General features: G+C 57.0%; 2 protein-coding genes and 1 gene segment (V, D, J or C); 1 reads left to right on the top strand and 2 right to left on the bottom strand.

The window, feature by feature from the left end:
* Nucleotides 1-822: 822 nt before the first annotated feature.
* LOC118725662 lies at nt 823-1,483 on the bottom strand. The segment is given in 2 exon segments: nt 823-1,268; nt 1,358-1,483. Coding segments are annotated over 2 exon segments (489 nt in total).
* Nucleotides 1,484-1,590: 107 nt separating this feature from the next.
* LOC118725711 lies at nt 1,591-3,996 on the bottom strand. The gene is made up of 4 exons (XM_045585365.1): nt 3,951-3,996; nt 3,323-3,849; nt 1,882-1,992; nt 1,591-1,689 (listed from the first exon to the last, which is right to left on the bottom strand). The coding sequence occupies exons 1-4, from the start codon at nt 3,994-3,996 to the stop codon at nt 1,591-1,593; spliced, it is 783 nt and encodes a 260-aa protein (XP_045441321.1).
* Nucleotides 3,997-6,384: 2,388 nt separating this feature from the next.
* Nucleotides 6,385-21,699, top strand: LOC118725245 (solute carrier family 5 member 4). The gene is made up of 15 exons (XM_036448805.1): nt 6,385-6,519; nt 7,518-7,589; nt 8,174-8,278; nt 8,410-8,469; nt 9,815-9,919; nt 12,731-12,836; nt 13,417-13,497; nt 13,681-13,901; nt 14,593-14,728; nt 15,026-15,133; nt 16,720-16,870; nt 18,884-19,052; nt 19,774-19,989; nt 20,417-20,519; nt 21,485-21,699. The coding sequence occupies exons 1-15, from the start codon at nt 6,385-6,387 to the stop codon at nt 21,697-21,699; spliced, it is 1,983 nt and encodes a 660-aa protein (XP_036304698.1).
* The last annotated feature ends 1,689 nt before the right edge of the window (nt 21,700-23,388 follow it).

The following is a 23,388-nucleotide window of genomic DNA, read 5'->3' as shown; positions in this document are numbered from 1 at the left end:
CCAGCTCAATGGCACGAACAGGAGTCAAAGCCAAAGGCCTCCTAGTGGCTGAGCACATTTCCTCTGAGCTTGGTGGTTCTCAGACTCGGTGGCTCCCCTGCCCCGGGGGGTCCTGGGAAATGTGTGGGGGGTGCTTATTGGCCATGACTTAGCGAAGAGGGGCCACTGGCTCGTGAGGGCTGGAGTCCGAAGGATGCTTCCAGACGCCCAACATGCACAGGACGGCTTCTGCTGCAAGGGTGTGGGCTCAGCGACCCTGTTCAGAACTAACTCGCCTCCGGGAAGTGAGGAGACTGTCCATGAAGATATGGGTGGAAATGTTCATGTTTTGGACATACCATCTAATAAAAGAGTAATGTGCAAATTGACCGTCACTCCAACACACAAGATGGCTGCCTCCATCTGGACACAAAATGGCCGCCACAAGATGGCCAGCGGGGGAGGGCAGTTGGGAGGAATGAGGCCACCAGGGGAGGGCAGTTGGGAGTGATCAGGCTTGCAAGGGAGGGCAGTTGGGGGTGATCAAGCCTGCAGGGTAGGGCAGTTAGGGGTGACCAGGCAAGCAGAGGTGGGAAGTTCGGAGCGACCAGGCCTTCAGACAAGGGCAGTTGGGGGGGTCCCAGGTTTGTAGGGGAGGGCAGTTAGGCAACAATCAGGGTGGTTAAGGGGTGATCAGGCTGGCAGGCACATCCTACAGAAACTGGGCCTAAAGGGCCAGTTGGACATCCTTCGAGAGGTCCCAGATTGGAGAGGGTGCAGGCTGGGCTGAGGCACACACACCTCTTGAATGAATTTCATACACCAGGATTCTAGTAGAATATAGAGCTAAGGAAGATTCTCTATGGCACTGAAGCAGAGGCAGAAAAGTGCCCTCTCCTGGTGGGTGGTAGGAGTGCAGCCCAGGACAGCGAGGCTCTGGGGAGTTTTTGTCTCACTTCCCCATGGGCCTGAATCACTGTGCTTATAGCTACCATCATAGGACTGACAGTAGTAGTCGGCCTCGTCCTCGGGCTGCAGCCCCGAGATGGTCAGGTGGGCGGCATTGGAGGAGCTGTCGATGGAGCCAGAGAACCGGCCTGGGACCCCCGAGGGTCTTTGGTCATCTCTGTAGATCACGGTTGTGGGGGCACTGCCCGGGCGCTGCTGGTACCAGGACACATAGTTGTTTCCAATGCTGCCGCTGCTGCGGGTGCAGGAGATGACGGCCTTCTGTCCCGGAGACCCCGACACGGAGGGGGGCTGAGTCAGCACAAACTGGGCCCAGGACCCTGCAAGGAGGGGGGACACAGGCATCAGAGGGGCCAGCACAGACCCGGGCCCAGGGAGGGAGGCCAGGGCATGCTCCCAGGGGACACACCTGTGCAGTGAGCCAGGAGGGCGAGGAGAAGGGGAGCCGGCTCCATGGTGGACACGCCCCACACTCTGCTTCCTGAGCCCACAGCCAGGCCAGAGCCCGCACCTTCTTATAGGCCTGACCCCGAGGGGAGGGCCCCCATGCAAATCCTCCCCACAGCCCTCTGTCGCAGCTGCTCAGGCTCCTCCTTCACACGTGGCCTTGGTTCCACCAGAGAAGAGCCTGGAGATGGGACCTCATTGCACAGAAGACCTGCCTGAGGCTGGGGGAGGGGCGGGGAGGGGCACAGCTGAGCAACAGGGAGCAGCCAGCAGGGGCTTCCACCACAGCGCCACCTGGGGGACACAGGGCGCATGTCAGTCAGCCCTTGGGGAGGGAAAGGGGAGCCTGAGGAGGAGTGGGGTGCAGGCCAGGCACCCACCAGGGGCCAAGGGTGGCCTGGGGCAGCCCGGCCCCCCACCCCCTGGCAGCCGAGCCCACTAACGGGCTGGACACGGAGGTCTGGGCCCACTTCCTCTTAGCCGCACCTCTCCCTGCGCAGGGATCCGGGGCCTGGGCTCCGTCTGTGGGGGAGGGGGCACACAGCTGTCCCCTGTCCCCTGGTAGCCGCCTGGGAGGGGCGGCGGCTGGGCCAGCACCTGTGGGAAGGCGGGAGCAGGCGCTTGTGCTCAGGAGGCTCTGGGCCAGCACCTCCCTCTATGAGCACAGAGCCCAGGCCCCGCTCGGCGGTGCCCTCACCGTCCCCACAGGGGGCCTCCCTCAGCCCTGCATGGCCCCCGGCTCCTCCTCCCCGGCCCCGGCCCGGCTCTGGCCTTCTCCATGGCTCTGACGTTGTCCTCTGACCGGGCCGCGGGCTGATACAGGGACTGACACCCGGTGTGGCCGGTGCTGGGCCACCGCCAATGGGACCCAGACCGGAGTGTGGGTGTGTGTGGATGCTCCCCGAGGACATTCTCCCACGGGTTGTTAGGGAGCGAGGAAGGGAGAGCAAGAGACAGAGAGAAACTTCGATGGGAGAGAAATGTACCAACTGGCTGCCTCCTGCACTTGGCCCGACCAGGACCCGACTCAAGGAGGGGCCTGCAATGGAGGTGCATGCCCATGACCTGAATCGAACCCAGGATGCTTCAATCTGCAGGGTCTGTCCACTGAGCCCACCGGCTAGGGACTAATGTGACTAATATTAATACATTTAATGTGGTTTGAACACTGACACCCCAAAGGGGAATAATTCAATCCATGTAGAAGAAGCAAATGGATCGATGCTGAGAACTGAGCTGTGGCCTGATAATCCCTCCATTTAGGAGGAACAGGGAGTGAAAAGAGCAGGTTATTCAAGGCAACGTTACCTCTGCTTTCTTTTCTTTTTTATAATTTTCTTTTTTCTTTATTTTTTTACAGAGAGGAAGAGAAACGGATAGAGAATAAGAAACATTGATGAGAGAGAATCATTGATCAACTGCCTCTTGCACATCCCCTACTGGGGATGTGCCCGCAACCAAGGCGCATGCCTTTGACCGAAATCGAACCTGGGACCGTTCAGTCCGCAGGCCGACATTCTATCCACTGAGCCAAACCGGCTACAGCTCTATTCTTTGTTTTCCTTACGTTAAATATTTCTTAATTTGTCAATAACCACAGGAACTTGTCACTGTTCCCTGAAGCCCTCCCGTGGGGACGGAGCTAAGAGCTGAGGAGCCCGAGGGAGAGAGGAGGGGAGGGAGGCAGCAGCAGAGGAGGGAGGAGGGCTGGGAGGGGCGACTGAGAGTCCGTGCTGGTTGGGACCCACCTTCTGTGGTTTGTTCAGAGAAGGAGGAGGCTGTGTCCATGACCAGGGGGAACACGAACATGTCACATGTGACGGGTCAGGAGTCACACAGGGTCACACATGTGACAGGAATGTGTGGGGAACATGGCTGTCTGGGGGACCCTGTGTGGGTGCAGACACTGTGTGAGGTGACAGGAAACACACGCTGGTCTCGGCCCCTGGCTCTGGCACAGGCTCCTGAGACCCTTGTCACTCCCTGGGGGGCGGGTGGACCTGTGGCTGATGAGGGGGTGCTGGGTGGGCTCCCTTTGATTGACACCGAAGGGCAGACAGTCATCACCTCTGGCCTTAGAGGTTTTGGTCTCACTTCCTCCTCCTCTGAGACACTGTGGGTAACGGTAGCTGCTACCCCTGCCATGAGCTGTAGCGCAGTAATAGTCAGCCTCATCCTCAGGCTGCAGCCCAGAGATGGTCAGGATCCCCGCATTGGCTGAGGCGTCTTTGGATCCAGAGAAGCGGCTGGGGACCCCGGAGCCCTGGCCCTTATCTGACTCTGTGTGGTAGTTCAGGAGATACCGGGGAGGGCTCCCTGGCTTCTGCTGGTACCAGGTTATCCTGTAGCTGCCAACATTGTAGCCGCTGCTCAGGGTGCAGGTGAGTCTGACTGTTTCTCCCAGAGAAGCAGAGAGGGACGGCGGCTGGGTGAGCACAGGCTGGGAGAGGGACCCTGCAGACACAGACACTTGTCAGTGAGGGGCAGGGACCAGGGACAGGTTCCCAGGAGACCGAGCAGGAAGGGAAGGAGCCTGGGCCCAGGCCTGGCCCTACCTGTGCAGTGAGAGAGGAGCGCCAGGAGCAGAGGAGTCCAGGTCATGGTGCTCACAGCCATTCTGGGTCCCCTGAGCTGGGCCTGGGCCCCCACAGGCATCTCTTATGGGCTCCAGTGACCTCAGGGGGCGGGGGCTGCTCCGGGAAATCTGTTTCGGGTCCTTGAGATCTTTGCTGCACCTGACTGGCCAGCTGAGGGCTGCAGCTAAGCTCTGTAGACAGAGGGGGCTGATGGGTGTGGCTCAGAGTTGGCCCCCGGGGAGGGTCTAGGAAGGAAGCCGCTGTGGCACCTTCCACAGACCTGTGAGGAGGAGACTCTGTCCAACCCACAGAGTTCACAGCCGGCAAACACAGGCCCCGGGGCCCCCGCCGGGGAACAGCTGGGTGATTTCACAGCAGCGCCTGACCTCTGTGCCCACGCTGGGTGAGAGCCACAGCCCCGCCTGCTGGCCACGGGCAGAACTTCAGCTTCTCGGTGGGGATAATGGCCATGGCGTTGGCCTGAGAGGCTGGTCATTGTCATTCCAGACACTTCTGTGGCCGGGACCAGTGTGGCTCAGTGGATAGAGCGTCGGCCTGCGGACTGAAAGGTCCCGGGTTCGATTCCGGGCAGGGGCATGTACCTTGGTTGCGGGCACATCCCTGGTGCAGGGTGTGCAAGAGGCAGCTGATAGATGATTCTCTCTCATCGATGTTTCTGACTCTCTATCCCTCTCTCTTCCTCTCTGTGAAAAATCAATAAAATATATTTTAAAAAAAAAAGACACTTCTGTGGACCATGTCCTTTACTGCCCCGGGGTCACTGACACTGACATACATCCTTTTCCACGGAGGTGTTTCTAGATGTCTAGGCGAAAGGGAGGCGGGAATAATGACCAGCATGCAGTGCGGCCACGGCAGCGGTGAGGCGGGCGTGCAGAGGGCCCTGGGAACAGAGACCTGAGCAGCTCAGGCCACAGGCAGGAGGGGACGGAGACCTGTATGGAGACGGGTGGTCCTGCCGGTGGACAAATCAAGAAAAACAAGGCGGTGGAGCGAGGTGGTCAGATAGAGAGAGACATCAAATCCTGGAGAGCAAGCACGCCACACTCCCGGCCCGCGGGCCACATGCCTGGTTTACCTGCCCCGTGTTCGCCTCTGAGTTCAACACGTTTGGTGTAGGGTCTTGGGAACTGGCAAAACTCCCGGCAGGGTCAGAAAAGTGCCGGGAACCTGCCGGGAATTGGCGCGTGAGAGTTCACTGGAGCCCAACGGGTGACGATTTCGGGAGGCGAGGTGGCAAGTGCTTCCCAGAGCACACAGTGCTGCCGTTCCCCTTACGCGTTTGAGATGAAAGAGGGACGGAAGGGAGATCGCACAAAGCGGGAGAGAGCGAGTGTGGGCAGGGGGTTACCAGACAGGTGAGGTTACCCCTCTCTCCAGGGCGGAAGAAAGATGGGTCTGAAAAGAGGCATCTTACAAGTGTCTCCACCTCGAGGCCCAGAAACAACGGACAATGAAGAGGACTTGCTTAAGGCAAAGATAATTCATATATATAGTATTGATTTTTACGGAGAGAAAGGGAGAGGGATAGAGAGTTAGAAACATCGATGAGAGAGAAACATCCATCAGCTGCCTCTTGCACACCCCCCACCGTGGATGTGCCTGCGACCAAGGTACATGCCCTTGACTGGAATCAAACCCGGGACCCTTTAATCTGCAGGCCAACGCTCTATCCACTGAGCCAAACTGGTCAGGGAAGGAAGCCAATTTAGATTTCTTCTTCCAGGACAATATGGGCTTTGGGACCCATGGATTGTATAATTAACTTTATTTTCTTATTTTTTTAAAATATTTTTTTGTATTGATTTCAGAGAGGAAGGGAGAGAAAGAAGGTGAGAGAGAGAGACCTAGAAACATCCATGATGAGAGAGAATCAGGGATCGGCTGCCTCCTGCACGCCCCCTGCTGGGGATCGAGCCCACACCCTGGGCATGTGCCAGGACCCGGAATGGAACCGTGACCTCCTGGTTCATAGGTGGATGCTCAGGCCCCGGGCAGTTTCACTTTCAAAGGTTGTAATTCCTTGGTCAGGAATCTTATCCGATCAGTAAGGGACTCTTACCTCCTGTCCCTCCTGATTCTTTTCTGGCCCTTTCACCTCTGTCCTCCTCCCCCTCCTTGTCCCCCGTCATCGCTCCCTCATCCTCACCCCACCTGGTCCCATCTTCTTGGGGACCCTGCCTTTCCTCGCACCTCCAGCCCTCGCCCTCATCCCCGCACTCCATCCGACCAGCACGGCCGGCCGGAGGGCCGGGGGCCGAGGGAAGGTGTAAAGGTCCCGTGCCCAGGAGCCGGTGCTGATAGCGCGCCCCACCTGCTCCAGGCTGATCATTAACCCAGAGTCATATAAGGAGAGGGCCCTCCCGGCCATGGGGACGCACCGCCCGCAGCCATGGCCAGCACCGTGAGCCCCAGCCCCCCGACCGGGACCCCGGGTCCCCCTGAGATGTCGGAGCGCATCCGGAACGCGGCCGACATCTCCGTCATCGTCATCTACTTCGTGGTGGTGATGGCCGTGGGGCTGTGGGTACGTAGGAGCCCAGTGGGGGGAGGGGGGGTTTGGGGTGGGCGCATGGCCTGGGATCAAACATCTGAGGGACGGAAAAGTGACGACGCTGAGAGGACATTCAGAGCTGTCCCAGATGTCACTGTCCGCCTCTCAGAATCATTTTCTTTCTTTCTTTAAAAATATTTTTTATTGATTTCAGAGAGGCAGGGAGAGGGAGAGATAGAAACAGCCATGAGGAGAGAGGATCATTGGTTGGCTGCGTCCTGCATGCCCCCCACTGGGGATTGAGCCCGCAACCCAAGCACATGCCCTTGGCTGGACTTGAAACCTGGGACCCTTCAGTCTGCAGGCCAAGGCTTTATCCACAGAGCCACACCAGCCAGGGCAGAACCATTTTTCTTGGATGCGACATCGATAATGCGGACACTGGCTTACTTTCTTTTACTAACCCCATCCTGTGCACGGAGCCAGCCCTGGGGGCTCCAGGCTTATCTGCTCAGCATCTCCAGCACAAGCAGATTGAAGAAGGGTGTAAGGGTGTTGGTTTTTGGTGTGTTTTGTAATATATATAATTTTTTTAAAATCAATTTCAGAGAGGAAGGAAGAGGGAAAGAAAGAAAAACATCCATGATGATAGAGAATCATGGATCAGCTGCCTCCTGCACGCCCCCTACTGGGGTGGAGCCCACAACCCGGGCCTGTGCCCTGACCGGCCGTGGAACCGTGACCTCCTGGTTCCTAGGTCGATGCTCAACCACTGAGCCACACTGTGGGGGGCGACCTTGTTTTTCTTATCTCCCTTCTCTTTTTCCCTTTGTTATTTTCTCACATTCTGCCGTGGTTGAGTTGGACGCTTAATTCGCTGGTGCTCCTTCTCTCTTTTGGTAACGGCTGGGAGGCCACAGGTTTCCTCCCACAGCCCAGCTTCAGAGGCCCCCCCCTCACAGCAGTCCCTGCTTTGTATTGTGGGCGGAGTTACAGATACACCCCCCCCCCATTGTCTTCCCTCCGCGCAGGCCATGCTGAGGACCAACCGGGGCACCGTGGGGGGCTTCTTCCTGGCTGGCCGCGACATGGTCTGGTGGCCGGTGAGTGGGCAGAGCTCCCGGGAGATGAAGTGTGTGTGAGTGTGTGTGTGTGAGAGTGTGTGTGTGTGTGTGAGTGAGTGTGTGTGTGTGTGTGTGTGTGTGAGTGTGTGTGTGAGTGTGTGTGTGTGTGTGTGTGTGTGTGTGTGTGTGTAAGAGAGAGAGGGGAAGAGGTTGAAAGAGGGAGGGAGGAGGAGGAGGGGGAGAGAGAGGAAGAGGAGGAGGGAGAGAGAAACATCAATGATGCAAGAGAATCAGCTGCCTCCTGCACGCCCCCTACTGGAGATCGAGCCCCCCTACCCCCCCGGGCACGTGTCCTGACGGACGGAAATGGAACTGGGACCTCCTGGTTCATGGGTTGACACACTGAACCACTGAGCCGCGCCCGCTGGGCTAGATTTATGGTTACCCATTCACACAGGAAGAAATCCCTTTGGCTCACCGGCCATAGGGAAGCCGGGCTCGACCCCGGGCTGTAGCTGGCTCCTGGCCTGGGGTGCGGAAGCCTCGCCGTTCCCCAGGGCAGGGGGCCTGCTTGGCGCCGGTGAGCTCTACCCCTCTGACCACGTCTGTGCCCTCGGCTCCAGATGGGCGCCTCCCTCTTCGCCAGCAACATCGGCAGCGGCCACTTCGTGGGGCTGGCAGGCACCGGGGCGGCCTCGGGCATCGCCACTGCCGTCTTTGAGTGGAACGTGAGTGAGCCCGCGAAGGGGACGCGAGGGGCGGGCCGGCCGCCTTGTCTCCTCTGACCCCGAGGCCGTGGGGGGACAGGGCCCCCATCCCACCCCCAGGCCAGGCCCCTCTGACCCACCTCTCCCTGCAGGCCCTGCTGCTGCTGCTGGTGCTCGGCTGGTTCTTCGTCCCCATCTACATCAAGGCGGGCGTGAGTACCGGGGCCTGGGCACGCTGGCTGGCACCCGTTTACCTGCTCCTTCTCCCTGCTCAGCGGGAGGCCTGGGGGGGACCCTTTGTCTCCGGTCCCTGGGCTTCCAACGGCCCCAGTCCACTGGTGCAGCCAGGCTGCTCTGGCCTTCCCGCCCCGAGCACTCCCTTTGCCCACGTCCTCGCCAGCTCAGGCCTTTTCCTTCCCCCGGATCCGGGCTGTTCTGACCCCAGTAAAGCGGTTCCTCCTTGCCATGAGGGGCGGGATGTGCCGCAGCTGCGGTGGCTTCTCTTCTGCCTGCCTCTGGGCCTTTCAGAGAGGAAGGGAGAGGGAGAGGGAGAGAGAGAAACATCCATGACGAGAGAGAATCACAGACCGGCTGCCTCCTGCACATCCCCCACTGGGGATGGAGCCCGCCGCCCGGGCCTGTGCCCTGACCGGGAATCGAACCCTGACCTCCTGGTTCCTGGGTCGACGCACAACGGCTGAGCTGCCCCAGCCAGGCTGTGAGGAACGTGTTAGCTGGACTGCCCCAGTTTGGGTGAAAACGGTAGAAATTATCTACTGAGCGTTGGCTGTGCGTTAGGCGGTGGCGTGGGTCCGGGGCAGACCCCACCTTCCAGAGGAGGAGCGAGCCAGAGAGAGGCCGCTCGCTAAGCGTCACATCGCTAGTCAGCGTCCGCTCCCAGCGCCCGTGTCCACCGGCCTAGCTGCTTTCCCAGAAACAAGCCTCCGTCCCCTCGGTGCCCCAGGCGCCTGCCCCGCACAGGCCGCCTGCCCCGCACGGGGCCCCCCACCCTGCCCAGGCCCTCCGCCCCCCACAGGCCCAATGCCCCGCACAGGCCCTCCGCCCCGCACAGGACCCCCGCCCCGCACAGGCCCCCCGCCCCGCACAGGCCCTCCGCCCGCACAGGCCCCCCGCCCCGCACAGGCCCCCCGCCCCCCACAGGCCCAATGCCCCGCACAGGCCCACCGCCCCCCACAGGCCCTGCGCCCCGCCCAGGCCCTGCGCCCCGCACAGGACCCCCGCCCCGCACAGGCCCCCCGCCCCGCCCAGGCCCTGCGCCCCGCACAGGACCCCCGCCCCGCACAGGCCCCCCACCCCGCACAGGCCCCCCGCCCCCCACAGGCCCAATGCCCCGCACAGGCTGCCTGCCCCGCACAGGCCCTCCGCCCCGCACAGGCCCTCCGCCCCGCACAGGCCCTCCGCCCGCACAGGCCCACAGCCCCCCCCACTCCCGCACAGGCCCCCCGCCCCGCCCAGGCCCCCCGCCCCACGGGCTCAGGGAGTGTGCAGTGACGGGCTGTGCCGGGAGCCCCGGTGAGCCGGCCGGTGTGTCCACAGGTGATGACCATGCCCGAGTACCTCAAGAAGCGCTTCGGGGGGCAGCGGCTCCAGATCTACCTCTCCGTCCTCTCCCTCTTCATCTGCGTGGCCCTGAGGATCTCGGTGAGTTCCCTGCTCCTGGCGTGGTAAGCTTGCAAGACTGGTTCTTAAAATATATATTGTATATATATATTTGTATTGCTTTCCGAGCGGGAGGGAGAGGGAGAGGGAGAGAGAAACATCCGTGATGAGAGAGACTCGTGGATGGGCTGCCTCCTGCACGCCCCCCACTGGGGATCGAACCCGCAGCCCGGGCCTGTTGTCCTTGACTGGGAATCGAACCGGCACCTGTAGGGGCACAGGACAGCACCCCACCAACTGAACCACACCAGCCAGGGCCCTGAATTTTTTTTATTATTATTCTTTTAAACCTAAGGCTGCCCCTAAGAAATAGTCCTCACACATACGTGTTGAAAGAATTCTAAAGCTGCTGTGTGTGCGCGTGTGTGTCAATTAAATCCCTTGGGGATAACCACGGAGGAAGGCAGAGCGGAGTCTGAGGAGCCAGCAGCACGTGGAGAGAACAAAACATGTTGATGCTCGTGCTGCGGGCCCGTCGGTGACTCAGGAGGCCTCGGCCTCGGGGGCAGAGTCCAGGCCGCTCCTGGGAAAGACGCTGACTCCCGGGATCGTGTCTGCTGAGCGGAGTCCGGGCTGGAAGCGTGAGCCTGCCGGGTGCGGCCTGAGCCTGCCAGGTGCAGTGTGAGCCTGCCTGGTGCAGTGTGAGCCTGCCTGGTGCAGGGTGAGCCTGCCTGGTGCAGGGTGAGCCTGCCGGGTGCAGTGTGAGCCTGCCGGGTGCAGTGTGACCTGCCGGGTGCAGGGTGAGCCTGCCTGGTGCAGGGTGAGCCTGCCGGGTGCAGGGTGAGCCTGACTGGTGCAGTGTGAGCCTGCCTGGTGCAGGGTGAGCCTGCCGGGTGCAGTGTGAGCCTGCCGGGTGCAGTGTGAGCCTGCCGGGTGCGGAGTGAGCCTGCCGGGTGCGGAGTGAGCCTGCCGGGTGCGGAGTGAGCCTGCCGGGTGCGGAGTGAGCCTGCCGGGTGCAGGGTGAGCCTGCCGGGTGCAGGGTGAGCCTGCCGGGTGCGGCGTGAGCCTGCCGGGTGCAGCGTGAGCCTGCCGGGTGCGGCCTGAGCCTGCCGGGTGCGGCCTGAGCCTGCCGGGTGCAGGGTGAGCCTGCCGGGTGCGGCCTGAGCCTGCCGGGTGCGGCCTGAGCCTGCCGGGTGCAGTGTGAGCCTGCCGGGTGCAGTGTGAGCCTGCCGGGTGCGGTGTGAGCCTGCCGGGTGCGGTGTGACCTGCCGGGTGCGGTGTGACCTGCCGGGTGCAGTGTGAGCCTGCCGGGTGCAGGGTGAGCCTGCCGGGTGCGGTGTGACCTGCCGGGTGCGGTGTGACCTGCCGGGTGCGGTGTGAGCCTGCCTGGTGCAGAGTGAGCCTGCCGGGTGCAGAGTGAGCCTGCCTGGTGCAGGGTGAGCCTGCCGGGTGCAGGGTGAGCCTGCCGGGTGCAGGGTGAGCCTGCCGGGTGCAGGGTGAGCCTGCCGGGTGCAGGGTGAGCCTGCCGGGTGCAGGGTGAGCCTGCCGGGTGCAGTGTGACCTGCCGGGTGCAGTGTGACCTGCCGGGTGCAGTGTGAGCCTGCCGGGTGCAGGGTGAGCCTGCCGGGTGCAGGGTGAGCCTGCCGGGTGCGGTGTGAGCCTGCCGGGTGCAGAGTGAGCCTGCCGGGTGCGGCCTGAGCCTGCCGGGTGCGGTGTGAGCCTGCCGGGTGCGGTGTGACCTGCCGGGTGCAGGGTGAGCCTGCCGGGTGCAGTGTGACCTGCCGGGTGCAGTGTGACCTGCCGGGTGCAGAGTGAGCCTGCCGGGTGCGGCCTGAGCCTGCCGGGTGCAGAGTGAGCCTGCCGGGTGCAGTGTGACCTGCCGGGTGCAGAGTGAGCCTGCCGGGTGCAGTGTGAGCCTGCCGGGTGCAGGGTGAGCCTGCCGGGTGCGGCCTGAGCCTGCCGGGTGCGGTGTGAGCCTGCCGGGTGCAGAGTGAGCCTGCCGGGTGCGGCCTGAGCCTGCCGGGTGCAGAGTGAGCCTGCCGGGTGCAGTGTGACCTGCCGGGTGCGGAGTGAGCCTGCCGGGTGCGGTGTGAGCCTGCCGGGTGCAGGGTGAGCCTGCCGGGTGCGGCCTGAGCCTGCCGGGTGCAGTGTGACCTGCCGGGTGCAGGGTGAGCCTGCCGGGTGCAGAGTGAGCCTGCCGGGTGCAGTGTGACCTGCCGGGTGCAGGGTGAGCCTGCCGGGTGCAGGGTGAGCCTGCCGGGTGCGGAGTGAGCCTGCCGGGTGCGGCCGAGCTTCTCCCAGCGCTTCCTGCGGGTGAGGCGCTCCTTGAGGGGCAGCGAGCAGCCTGTGCACTCGGAGTTCACCGTGTGGTTAAGGAGTTAAGCCTTCAGCCAGAGCCCGAGCCAGTGTGGCCCTTAGGCCCGTGGACCGCAGGGTCCCAGGTTCGAATCCAGGCAAGGCCACGAACCCCAGGGTTGAAGCATGTGCGGGAGGCAGCCAATCAATGTGCGTGTCTCTCTCTGTGCCTCTCCCCCTCCCTTCTGCTCCCTCCTAAAAAAAAAAAAAAAAAAAAAAAAGCCCTAGCCGGTATGGCTCAGTGCATAGAACATCAGCCTGCAGGCTGAAGAGTCCCGGGTTCGATCCCCAGTCAGGGCACATGCCTGGGTTGCAGGCTGGATCCCCAATAGGGGGGGTGCAGGAGGCAGCCCATCCATGATTCTCTCTCAGCATGGATGCTTCTCTCTCTCCCTCTCCCTCCCTCCCTCTCTGAAATCAATAAAAATATACTTTTTTTAAAAAAAGAGAGAGAGAGGTTGAGGCTCTGGCCTGAGGGACCCGCCTGTCCCCTTACAGTCAGACATCTTCTCCGGAGCCATCTTCATCAAGCTGGCCCTGGGGCTGGACCTGTACCTGGCCATCTTCATCCTCCTGGCCATCACGGCCATCTACACCATCACGGGTGAGTCCACTGCGCTCAGCTCTGCTCAGCCCTGCTCAGCCCTGCTCTCTCCTGCTCCCATCACGCCGACCGGCAACGAGCATCCTCCGCGTGAGCCTGGTCACGACCAAGGCGAGACCATCAGCCCTTCACTCCCACTCCGAGTGTCAGGCGCAGCCGCGACACACAAGCAGAGCTGGGCACGCGGGCCCTCTCAGTGCCGGTCACCCTGACGGAGGCTGACACTGTGATGGGGGGGGGCAGAGAAACGCTATGGGGCTCAGCCACGTGTCTCGTACCCAGACCGGCACCTGGGGCTCAGTGCAGCCTGCCCAGGGGAGGCCAGGATGGAATAGCAGCTCCAACAGGAGCCTGGCGAACCCGAGGCAGGGAGCAGGTGGATGCCGGAGCATAAGGGTGGCATGAGAAAGGGCGGACGGGAACGGTGGGTGGGTTGCGGGGAGAAGGTAGGTGGCAGCGATCCAAACAGGATTCCATGAGCCAAGCACACGGGTGGGGTGTCGCCGGGAAGAGATCTAAAGGTGAAGGCACGTAGGGGAGGGCACTTGATCAAACCTCCTGGCTCTTTCCTCCCTCCCAGGGGGCTTGGCCTCGGTGATTTACACGGACACCCTGCAGACCATCATCATGCTCATCGGCTCCTTCATCCTCATGGGCTTTGGTGAGTGGCGGCGTGGGAGCAGGGCCGTGGGTGGAGGTCCTGGGGCTGGTGGGTCCCGAGGATCCTGAGACTACGGCCAGGCTGATGGCGATGCCGGAGCCCTCCCACACGGGGTCATTAGGGAAACGGGGGGCGGTTCTTAGGTTTCCGGGGGACATTGTCTCGTGGCCGGTGCCGTTTCAGCGTTTGCCGAGGTCGGAGGCTACGAGAGCTTCATGGAGAAGTACATGCACGCCATCCCGTCCGTGGTCGAAGGCGACAACCTGACCATCAGGCCCGAGTGCTACACCCCCCGGGCCGACTCCTTCCACATCTTCCGAGACGCCGTCACCGGGGACATCCCGTGGCCGGGAATGATCATAGGCATGACCATCGTGGCTGCATGGTACTGGTGCACAGACCAGGTAAAGCGTGTGTGCGTGTGTGTGTGTGTGTGTGTGTGATTGTGTGTGTGACTGAGTGTGTGTGTGTGTGTGTGAGAGACTGTGTGTGTGACTGTGTGTGTGTGACTGTGTGTGTGTGAGACTGTGTGTGTGACTGAATGTGTGTGTGTGTGTGTGTGTGAGTACGTTTATGTTGTTCTTTTTCCTCTCCTAGAAAATCATCTAGTTTTACCATTTAAAAAGTCAAACACTTTGCCCTAGCCGGTGTGGCTCAGTGGGTAGAGTGTCAGCCTGCAGACTGAAGGGTCACGTTTCGATTCCAGTCGGGACACATGCCTGGTTACGGGCTCGATCCCCAGTGGGGGGCATGCAGGAGGCAGCTGGTCAACGATTCTCTCTCCTCATTGATCAATGACTCTCTCATCATTGATGTTCTCTCTCTCCCTCTCCCTTCCCCTCTGTAGTCAATATAAATATACTTTTTTTTAAAACAAAGAAAAAGAACCCTAGTCACAGTTGAGAAACCTGTAACTCACAGAACTCAAACTTTCCTGTGGGAGAAGCAGGAATCCAAATTCGGATTTTTCTGCAGAGCTCCCTCTTCTCCGCCATCACCCCACTTCTTACCGCATGCGAACCCCTGAAGAGGTGCCCCCCCCCACCCGGGACGCGCCCTCCGGCTGTCCCATGACCAGGCGTGCCCTCCCTGCAGGTTATCGTGCAGCGCTGCCTGTCCGGCAAGGACATGTCCCACGTGAAGGCCGCCTGCATCATGTGCGGGTACCTGAAGCTGCTGCCCATGTTCCTCATGGTGATGCCGGGCATGATCAGCCGCATCCTGTACACAGGCAAGTCCCGCACCCCTACGTTCTCGTCGCTGGTGCTCCCTCTAGTGCTCCCAGCTCCCGCGGGGCCACGTCCCCCCAGGCCAGTGCCCGGGGACCCACAGCTGTGACCTCTGAAAGGCGTGTTCTAGCTGAAGAGGAAGCAGATCGATGTGCGCAGTTCCAAGTGGAGCCTCTGTTTCCCGGCAAACATCTCTCCTCTAACCCATGACCTTGCAGCTTGTCTCTGAGGCCACTGGTGGTAGCGCCCACCTGCCTGGGCCCCCCTCGCTGAGCCCACTTCTCTGGCTTCCTCTTCAGAGAAGGTGGCCTGCGTGGTTCCCTCCGAGTGTGTGAAGCACTGTGGCACCGAAGTCGGCTGCACCAACTACGCCTACCCAATGCTGGTGATGGAGCTGATGCCTGACGGTGAGACAGCATCCTGCTCAATGGTTAGAGCATCGGCCTAGGAGCCAGGGGGTCTCGGGTTTGAGTCCCAGTTTAGGGCACGTACCTGGGTTGCAGGTGCCATCCCTGCCCCCGGTCACTGGCTCCCAGTGAGTGTGGGAGGCAACCCACGGATGTGTCTCTCTCGAAGACAAATGCTGCACAATGTCGCTGACACGTGGAGTCTAAAGAAATAGAGAAGTAGAATGGTGGGTGCCAGGGGGCGGGGGATGGGGAAATAGAGAGATATTGGTCAAAGGGTACAAACGTTCGGGAATGATATGGATAAGTTCTGGAGATTCCAGCCTAAAGACTGCAGTTAATAATAATGACTTGTGTACTTGAAATTTACTAAGAAAATAGATCTCAAGTATTCTCACAACATAGCAAGATATTAGTTACTGTGTGAGGTGATGGCTGGGTTAATTAGCATGATTGTGGTAACCATTCACAGTGTGTGTGTGTGTGTGTGTGTGTGTGTGTGTGTGTGTGTGTGTATTCATGTCATACACCTTAAATACATGCAATTTTTGTCAATAATTCTTTCTTCCATTAATTCAGTTGTCTTTGTCAGACATTTCTTGAGACATCTCTTCCACAGTCTACCAAATATAATCCCTACTAGAAGAATCCTCACTCCCTAAGATTCAAGATAATCATGATCGTTTAAATGGTAGATTTGCCCATAAAAGAGCTTCACAGCCCCAAATAAACAACCAAACAAAACAGAAACAGATGCATGGATACAGAGGACAGACTGACAGTCGCCAGAGAGGATAGGGGTTGAGGGACTGGGTGAGGAGAAGGTGAAGGGATGAAGAAGCACCAACAGGTGGTTATGAAATAGTCCCAGGGATGCAAAGCACAGCGTAAGGAATAAAGTCAATAACATTGCGATGGCTCGGAACGGTGCCAGCCGGGTACTGGGAATGCAGCGGGGAGCACTCTGTGGTGATTTGACCACTGTGTCACACCCCTGAGATGAATACAAAATAATGTGAAATAGAAGTTCTCATTTAGCCCAGCCAACTCGGTCCCCAGTGCTGGGCATGCAGGAGGCAGCTGATCAGTGATTCTCATCATCGGTGTTTCTCTCTCTCCCTCTCTCTTCCTCTGTGAAATCAATAAAATGTTTTTCTAAGTTATAATTTAAAGAGTTGCATAGCCATGATCTTATAAACTCAGAGAACTAGAGGTTAACTATTTATCAGGAAGCCAACAGCTAAAAAAAAAAAAAAAAAAAGAAAGAAAGAAAGAAAGAAAGAAAGAAGGAAGGAAGGAAGGAAGGAAGGAAGAGATGGTACCACACCATTTCCTGTCTTCCAAATTTAGGTTCCAGCAAGTAAGCTCTAAATTTGCATTTAGAACTAAAATCCTACACTGGATTATTCTCAGATCACCGAGAAATATGCAGAAAATGGTGCACGATGGCACGTATTCATGGGCGCATCAGTTAGGAAACAGTCACGTGACACCATTACCTTCGAATGGCCCTCTGGTTTGGCCAGGTGATCACGGCTCATGGCTTCCAGCTCCTAACACGTGGTTGCCTCCTCTCCCGGCCACAGGGCTGCGAGGCCTGATGCTGTCGGTCATGCTGGCGTCCCTCATGAGCTCCCTGACCTCCATCTTCAACAGCGCCAGCACCCTCTTCACCATGGACCTCTACACCAAGATCCGGAAGCAGGCCTCGGAGAGGGAGCTCCTCATTGCCGGGCGGTGAGCGATCCCTGGCTTCTGTCTCACATTTCTCCGGAAAGGGAGAGACACAGACGTGACCCAGCGCCTCCTCCTGTGGGGGTTCAGAGAAACCACTCAGAGAGTTCTAGAATGGGGTTTGATTCCCGGTCAGGGCACATGCCCAGTGGCGGGCCTGCAGGAGGCAGCCGATCCCTGATCCTCTCTCATCACCGATGTTTCTCTCTCTCTCTCTCTCCCCCCTTCCTCTCTGAAATCAATAAAAATATATTTTTTTAAATGCTAGGAAGAAAATTAAGGCAGGATTAAGGATGAGGACTAACGTAAGACGGTGCTCAAAGGGTCCTCATGGAAGAAGTGGCATTTGAGCAGAGCCCTGGGGAGAGAGCGGGGGAGCCCCGGGGCTCCATATGGAGGAGCAGTCAGCGCTGCTGGTGCCTCCACAGTCACGTGGGGGGCGGGGGTGAGGACAGCAGGAGGTGAGCGTGGCCCGTGAGAGCGATAGGAGACGGATCAGAAAGGTGGGGGTTGGGGGAGATCACGCAGGCTCCTCCGGCCATAAAAGGACTTCGGATTTTATTCTGCGTGAGGCAGCAAACAGCTGAAGATAAGAAAGCACCAGAGCCACACCATTTGCTTTCGGGTGATGATGGCAATGACCATGGGAGGTGTCATTTCTCCAATCTGTACTGTGTTCTAGGCCCTGTGCTCGGTTCGCCCGTGGTTTATCACGCTTAGTTAGTTATTGCAAGGTCGCAGAAGTTTTGTAGAGCTTAAGTGTGACCCCGTGCCTCAGACTCCCGCCCAAAAGTTTGTGTGTGTGTCCCCCCTGATCTCCCAACTCCCACCCTTCTCTTCCAGGTGAGCACACACAGAAGTCCAGTAAGATATTATTACTTGTTTAATCATGTGACAAGCACAGAAGTATATGGTGAAGTTTTTAAAAATATATATATTTTATTGACTTTTTACAGAGAGGAAGAGAGAGGATAGAGAGTTAGAAACATCGATCAGCTGCCTCCTGCACACCCCCTACTGGGGATGTGCCCGCAACCAAGGTACATGCCCTTGACCGGAATCGAACCCGGGACCTTTCAGTCCACAGGCCGATCGATGCTCCAAACCAGTTTCGGCGGCAAAGTGTTTTTTTAAAAAAGTGAAACAGTCTTGCTCCCTGACCCCCCAGGAGCAAAACCAAATGGTTGTTGACCGCATCTCAATATGTTAGCCAATTCCTTCTACCCGCCACAGTACTCCAGCAGCAAAAAACACACACACACACACACACACAAATCAGCATCTCTGGCCAGTCCCCCCAGCATTCTGGGACAGAGAGAGGGCATTTTCTCTCTAACGGGAGCATCCTGACTCAGTTTCTCTCCAGCTAGGAAAAAAAAAAAAAAAGACCAGCGTAGGAGTCTGCTTTCGGGGTCCTACACATGATCACCTACAACGAGTGCCGTGCACTCCTTTTTCTAATTGCTGCTGTGCACGCACTGCATTAGAGAATTATTAACCCAGCACTGACAGTGGAGCTGTTTTTGTAAATGAACACTTAATCTCGTCGTGAAAGCTATTAGGACTGATTAGAGGCCAGCAATTGCTTTATTGGCATTTTACTAGCAGATCATCATGAGCAATGGCCTGGCTTGGGGGCAAGGAGCTTGAATTTTTTTTTTTGGGGGGGGGGGGGGAATCAATGAACTGACCCAAGAATGAATTCAAGAAATGAAGCATAGCTGAAACCAGTTTGGCTCAGTGGATAGAGCGTTGGCCTGCGGACTGAAAGGTCCCAGGTTCGATTCCGGTCAAGGGCATGTACCTTGGTTGCGGGCACATCCCCAGTGGGGGGTGTGCAAGAGGCAGCTGGTCGATGATTCTCTCTCATCAATGTTTCTAGCTCTCTATTCCTCCCCCTTCCTCTCTATGAAAAATCAATAAAATATAAAATACAATTAAAAAAAGAACTGCAGCACAGGGCACCTGCCAGGAATGCTTCCGCTTACTCACCCCATCCTTCTGTCCGCTTCCCAGGCTGTTCATCATCCTGCTGATTGTCGTCAGCATCCTGTGGGTCCCGCTGGTACAAGTGTCTCAGAACGGGCAGCTGTTCCACTACATAGAGTCCATCTCGAGCTACCTGGGGCCGCCCATCGCCGCCGTCTTCCTGCTCGCCATCTTCTGCAAGCGAGTCAACGAGCAGGTGCGTGGACCGTTTTCCCGCTGGAGTGAGCAAGACGTCTTCCTCTCCCCGGGAGGAAAACCCATCCTCTCCACCCAATTTATACAACGCGAGGCCCGTCTGCTCCGCCACTCGTGACACACGAGTCATCGTCCTGTTCGTTCTACAAACTAAGTCACACGTTTTTGAATCCGTGAACAACATAAAAGCCCAGGTCACCTTAAGCTTGGGTCAAAGTAGGCTGTACAGGCTTGCCCCACTATCCGTAAGCTGAAATGGCATAAAGAGGCCATTGACCCTTGATTTTTATGGAAATTTTTTGAGCATTTCAGACCAAAAAAAAAAAAAATCCTTCTTTTATGTTTGAAAAGAAATTTTTTTAAAATACATATGTTGTTGTTAATCCTTATCCAAGGATACCTTTCCACTGATTTTTAGAGAGAGGGGAAAGGAGAGGGAGAAACAGAGAGAAACACCGATGTGAGAGACACATCCATTCGTTACCTCCCGTAGGCACCCCAAGCAGGGCTGGGGATCAAGCCGCAACCAGTACATGCCCTTGATGGGAATCGAACCCGGGACCCTTCAGTCCAGAGGCCGGTGCTCTATCCACTGAGCCACACCGGCCAGGGCCACGCGTAGTTCTTAGTGGAGAAAGCAGGAAGGACGGTAACGATGACCTTCTAGAATGAACGTCTCCTCTTCTCTGAACCCCCTGGCTTCGTTCTGGCTCCTTCTGCAGGGAGCCTTCTGGGGTCTCATCATCGGGCTGCTGATCGGCCTGTTTCGGATGATCGCGGAGTTTGCCTATGGAACAGGGACGTGCCTGGCCGCCAGCAACTGCCCCACAATCATCTGCGGCGTGCACTACCTGTACTTCGCCATGATCCTCTTCGTCATTTCCATCGCGGTCATCCTGGGCGTCTCCCTGCTCACCAAGCCCATCCCCGACGTGCATGTGAGTAATGAGGAACAGCTAGGTGCCCCTTTTATTTTTTAAATATATTTTTATTGATGTCAGAGAGGAAGACAGAGGGAGAGAGAGAGAGAAACATCAATGACAAGAGAGAATCCCTGATCGGCTTCCTCCTGCACGCCCCCTACTGGGCATGGAGCCCGCAACCCGGGCATGTGTCCTTGACGGGGAATTGAACCGTGACCTCCTGGTTCATAGGTGGATGCTCAACCACTGAGCCATGCCGGCCGGGCCAGAAATAATGTAAAACGGTGTGTTTTTGTGAACGAGTGTGGGAGGAGCCCTTTTCTTTGCTGTGTGTGTTCTCCCATGCTGTGTGATTTTTTTTTGCACTATCCAGTAAACGCTCTGTTATGTTATTGTAAACACTCGCTCATCACGAATGGGCCTGTCTGTGGTCTCTGGGCAGCTGTACCGCCTGTGCTGGTCTCTTCGGAACCGGACAGAGGAGCGGATCGATTTAGATGCGGACGAGCAGAGGCAGGAGGACGCTGCCGACGATGCGGATGAAGGTAGTGTCTGGTTTGCCTTTGGCTTGAGGACTCCCTCTCTCTCTCTCTCCCTCTCTCTCTCTCTCTCTCTCTCTCTCTCTCTCTCTCTCTCTCTCGCTTTGGACTGTTGATCCGTCGCTCCATGTGTTTGCGTGGAGTTGCTTGTAGGATGTGCTCTATGTCAAGAAACTCATTACTACTAAGGATATCACACCCCGTGTGATATGAGGTGCAAACGATTTCCCCAGCGAGGCCCTTGTTTGACTTTGTTTATTGGGCTCTATGCTATGCAACAGTTTTCTATTTTTTTTCTCTTAATATATTTTTTATTGATTGCAGAGAGGAAGGGAGAGGGAGAGAAAGAAACATCAATGATGAGAGAGAATCGTGGAACAGCTGCCTCCTGCATGCCCCCTACTGGAGATGGAGCCTGCAACCTGGGCCTGTGCCTTGACCAGGAATCAAACCATGACCTACAGGTTCACAGGTCGACACTCAACAACTGAGCCACGCCACCAGCTGAGCTCCATCTCTCTCTCTCTCTCTCTCTCTCTCTCTCTCTCTCTCTCTCTCTATATATATATATATATATATATATATATATATATATATATATATATATATATATATATAAAAGGTTAACATGCAAAGTGTCTTCTTGGGAGTTTGACTGGGAGACCAGGAGTTCAATCACTCGCTGTGACATGCACTGACCACTAGGGGGTGGCGCGGAATGAAGGAAGGCCCCAGCCGGTATGTAGCTGGAAGGCCCTGATCACCAGTCATGCATAGGGACCCTACCTGTGCCTGAATTTCATGCCCTGGGCCCTAGTTCTTCTATAAGCAGAGTTATCTGTTTCCTCAGGGATGTTCCTTCTAAGGAACATGGGAGTAGTTGTCGTCATTCTTTGCCGCCATCGCACGGCCTTGCTGGGAGTCGGGTTTCCCGAGCTTTGTGACCGTTCGTGTATCTCTCTTTGGTCCAGACGATCCCGGGGAGACGCAGGGGTGTCTCCGGAGAGCCTACGAGGCGTTCTGCGGCCTGCAGAGGAAAGGCCCCAAGCTGAGCAAAGAGGAGGAGGAAGCCCAGAGGAAGAAGCTGACGGACACGTCCGAGAAGCCCTTCTGGAGGACCGTGGTGAACGCCAACGCCGTGGTGCTGCTGGCCGTGGCCGTCTTCGCCCACGGCTACTTCGCCTGAGCCCGAGGGAGCCCCCAGGGGGTTCACGACGCAGAGGACATGGCCGGCCTTCCACGGGCGGGGCTCCTTGTGATGCGAAAGGGAGACGAGCAGTCGCTAATTTTCATCCAGTAACTCGAGGCATGACGTTCAGCGCTTGCTGTTCCTTGGTGTCCGTGGAGTAAGCGTGGATTGTTTAGAAAGCCAGTGAGCTGGCTCCGTGTGTGTGTGTGTGTGTGTGTGTGTGTGTGTGTGTGTATGTGTGTGTGTGTGACAAGGAGGATTTGGGAGTAAGTTATTTTTGTATGTAGCTCACCAGAGAGATGGCCCCGCATCAAACTTGCTTCCTGCTATTTCCAGAGATTTCCACGTGGAAGGACTCCCTCCCCCTACTCTGCCTCACCTGGGACCCCTCATCGGAAAAACTGCGATATTGTTTTCCCTCCCCAATGCGCCTCGCTGATCTCAGGGGCTTGAAAAATGGGAATAGTTCCCAGTAGTTGAGGGGAAGAGGGCTGGACATGCCCGTGGTGACTATTTTTACGGACTTTTTAGGAAGTTATTCGTTTCTGCCTTCAATAAGCTCATCCCCCACTGAAAGTTAGCATATCGAGCCATTGCTTTTCTTAAACCACTTTATTAAAATGTAATTCACATACCATGAAATGTATCTATTTCAAGTGTACAGTTCAAATAGGGGATAGGGGGGCCTGGTGAAAAAAAAGTGAAAGGTTATATAAAAACAACATATATATATATATATATATATATATATATATATACACACACACACACACACACACACACACACACACGCATACATATAACAACACATAGACACAGACAACAGTGTGATGATAGCCAGAGGGAAAGGGGGAGGGGGGAGGGGGAGGTAAAGAGGGATAAATGGGGACAGAAAGAGAGTTTCTTTGGGGTGCTGAGCGCACAGGGCCGTGGGCAGATGATGTTTGATTTAGCTGCACGTTGAAACCTGTGTGGTTTTATTCACCAATGACACCCAGTAAATTCCATTAAAAGATGAATGCTAAAGTGTGCCGTTCCCTGTGTTTCAGAATTGCCACAGTCGTGCAGCATCGCCACAGTTTAATTTTATAGATTAGTGTTAGCCAGCTGGTTTGGCTCAGTGGATAGAGCGTCGGCCTGCAGACTGGAGGATCCCAGGTTCAATTCCAGTCAAGAGCACATACCTTGGTTTCGGGCTCCTCCCCAGCCCAGGCCTTGGCCTGGTGTGCAGGAGGCAACCAATCGATGTGTCTCTCTCACATCGATGTTTCTCTCTGTCTCTCCCTCTCCCTTCTACTCTCTCTAAAAATCAATGGAACCATAGCTGGTTTAGCACAGTGGATAGAGTGTCAGCCTGTGGACTAAAGTGTTCTGGGTTCAATTCCAGTCCAGGGCACATGGCCCAATCCCCAGTAGGGCGCGTGCAGGAGGCAGCTGATCCATGATTCTCTCTCATCATTGATGTTTCTATCTCTCTCTTCCTCTCTAAAATTATGTGTGTGTGTGTGTGTGTGTGTGTGTGTGTTTAAAGAATATATATATGGAAAAATATCCTCGGGTGAAAGTGTAAAAATAATAATAAATAAATAAGCAATCACTCTGCCCCATAACCCATTTTCCGTTTGAAGAAAGGAATAGCTCTTCCCTGCACCCTGAAATTATTCTAGTCCAGTTTATCACTTACTG

Source organism: Pipistrellus kuhlii, unplaced genomic scaffold (assembly GCF_014108245.1).
Source record: "Pipistrellus kuhlii isolate mPipKuh1 unplaced genomic scaffold, mPipKuh1.p scaffold_m20_p_20, whole genome shotgun sequence".
In the NCBI taxonomy this organism is placed as follows: domain Eukaryota; kingdom Metazoa; phylum Chordata; class Mammalia; order Chiroptera; family Vespertilionidae; genus Pipistrellus; species Pipistrellus kuhlii.
This window is presented reverse-complemented; position numbering and strand designations above follow the sequence as displayed.

Bases quoted from the DNA above. Each gene is read 5' to 3' on its own strand.
- LOC118725245 (XM_036448805.1), top strand. From the start codon at position 6,385: ATGGCCAGCACCGTGAGCCCCAGCCCCCCGACCGGGACCCCGGGTCCC. The intron at 7,590-8,173 runs GTGAGTGGGCAG...CCTCGGCTCCAG, and splicing joins GCGACATGGTCTGGTGGCCG to ATGGGCGCCTCCCTCTTCGC. The intron at 15,134-16,719 runs GTGAGACAGCAT...TCCCGGCCACAG, and splicing joins GATGGAGCTGATGCCTGACG to GGCTGCGAGGCCTGATGCTG.
- LOC118725711 (XM_045585365.1), bottom strand. From the start codon at position 3,996: ATGACCTGGACTCCTCTGCTCCTGGCGCTCCTCTCTCACTGCACAG. The intron at 3,850-3,950 runs GTAGGGCCAGGC...CTGTGTCTGCAG, and splicing joins GCTCCTCTCTCACTGCACAG to GGTCCCTCTCCCAGCCTGTG. The intron at 1,690-1,881 runs GTGCGGCTAAGA...TGTGTCCCCCAG, and splicing joins GGATCCCTGCGCAGGGAGAG to GTGGCGCTGTGGTGGAAGCC.